We start from the raw sequence: 1475 nt of genomic DNA on the forward strand, positions 1-1475 counted from the left end.
CTTGTCTGTGTGTTTGTGTGTGTTTGTGTGTGTGGGTTTGTATTTGTGTGTGTGTGCGTGCGTGTGTGTGTCTATCTCTCTCTCGCAGTATATATACATATATATATATATATATATATATATATATATATATATATATATATATATATATATATATGCATGCGTGTGTGTATGTTTTCAGGGGTTTATTTCCTTTGGTGCAGCGCATATGTATAGAGCGTTTATCTGGTGTTTTAAGCGGCCCCCATTTGTTGTTTAGTTTATATAAATCACAACAAAGCAAAAAAAGAAGAAAACAAAACAACCAAACTATGCACGCTATCAGAGACAAAAACGGAAAAATACTCAATATCTTATATGAGTAAACATACACATACACATACATGCATGCATGCATGCATGCATGCATGCATGCATCTAGATAAGTTGATATGGGGCTGGATTCATGGGATATAATGCATGCATGCATGCATGCATGCATACAGTGGTATCTTGCATGCATGCATGCATGCAGTGGTACTTTATATACATGCATGCATGCAGGCAGACAGACAGTGATATTGCATGTATTGGGGCTGTCATATTATACATTTTATATACCGCATGCATCGCATGCATGCAAGTAGTGGTATTTCCTTCACTGTATGCATGCATGCATGTATGCATGCATGCATACATACATGCATGCATGCATGCATGCAGTGGGGTTTGGGGCTTGTTTTTGTTTGATGCGGTGCAGCCCCAGCAAGAGTTTATCTGTTGGGCTGCAAGGCCGCATGCGCTTGAAGGTCTTAATCAGCAAACGGATAGAAGAAGACGCAGCGAGAGCAGTCAGTTGTTTCCTCCTGCTGCTGCTGCTGTTGCTGCTGCTGCNTGCTGCTGCTGCTGTTGCTGCTGCTGCTGCTGTTGCTGCTGCTGCTGTTGCTGTTGCTGCTGTTGCTGCTGCTGCTGTTGCTGTTGCTGCTGCTGCTGTTTCAAGTCAGCAGCAGCAGCAGCAACATCACCAACGGCACCACCAACACTAGCAGCAACACCATCGTTAGCACCAACACCCCGCACAAGCAACACCACCAGCACTAGCAGCAGCACCACCAGCAGCAGCACCACCAGCAGCAGCAGCAGCTGCAGCACCAGCACGGCACCAGCAGCAACAGCACCATCAGCTGCAGCACCAGCAGCATCAGCTGCAGCACCAGCACCGGCAGCACCAGCAGCTGCAGCAGCAGCCCCATCAGCTGCAGCACCAGCACCAGCATGAGCAGCAGCAGCAGCAGGAGCAGGAGCAACAGCATGCACTGTATATATGTGTGTGTGTGTGTGTTGTGTGTGTAGTGTGCTTTGCTTACTGAGCACGGCTTAGAGAACGTTTCCTTACGGTATGCAACAGTAGCAGAGTTGCTGGCGTTGGCTTGGGTCTTGGGTTTGTGGGGGGCAGTAGAAGAAATAGCCAGCGAAAAAGAAGAAGAAAAAAGAAA

The 1475-nt window shown here is 46.8% G+C and overlaps 1 protein-coding gene across 1 annotated transcript in view; it reads left to right on the forward strand.

Moving 5' to 3' along the window:
• EMH_0081910 (scavenger receptor protein SR2, putative) overlaps positions 1-1475 on the forward strand; it is a gene marked incomplete at both ends in the record, with an annotated part of 7000 nt that overhangs the window by 1795 nt on the left and 3730 nt on the right. Inside the window, 2 exons of the mRNA XM_013494249.1 lie at positions 740-830; positions 1333-1473. Coding sequence (XP_013349703.1) covers positions 740-830; positions 1333-1473 — 232 coding nt within the window. The remainder of the gene's footprint in view (positions 1-739; positions 831-1332; positions 1474-1475) is intronic.

The sequence above is a fragment of the Eimeria mitis genome, genomic scaffold, assembly GCF_000499745.2.
Source record: "Eimeria mitis Houghton genomic scaffold, Emh_scaff109, whole genome shotgun sequence".
In the NCBI taxonomy this organism is placed as follows: Eukaryota; Apicomplexa; class Conoidasida; order Eucoccidiorida; family Eimeriidae; genus Eimeria; species Eimeria mitis.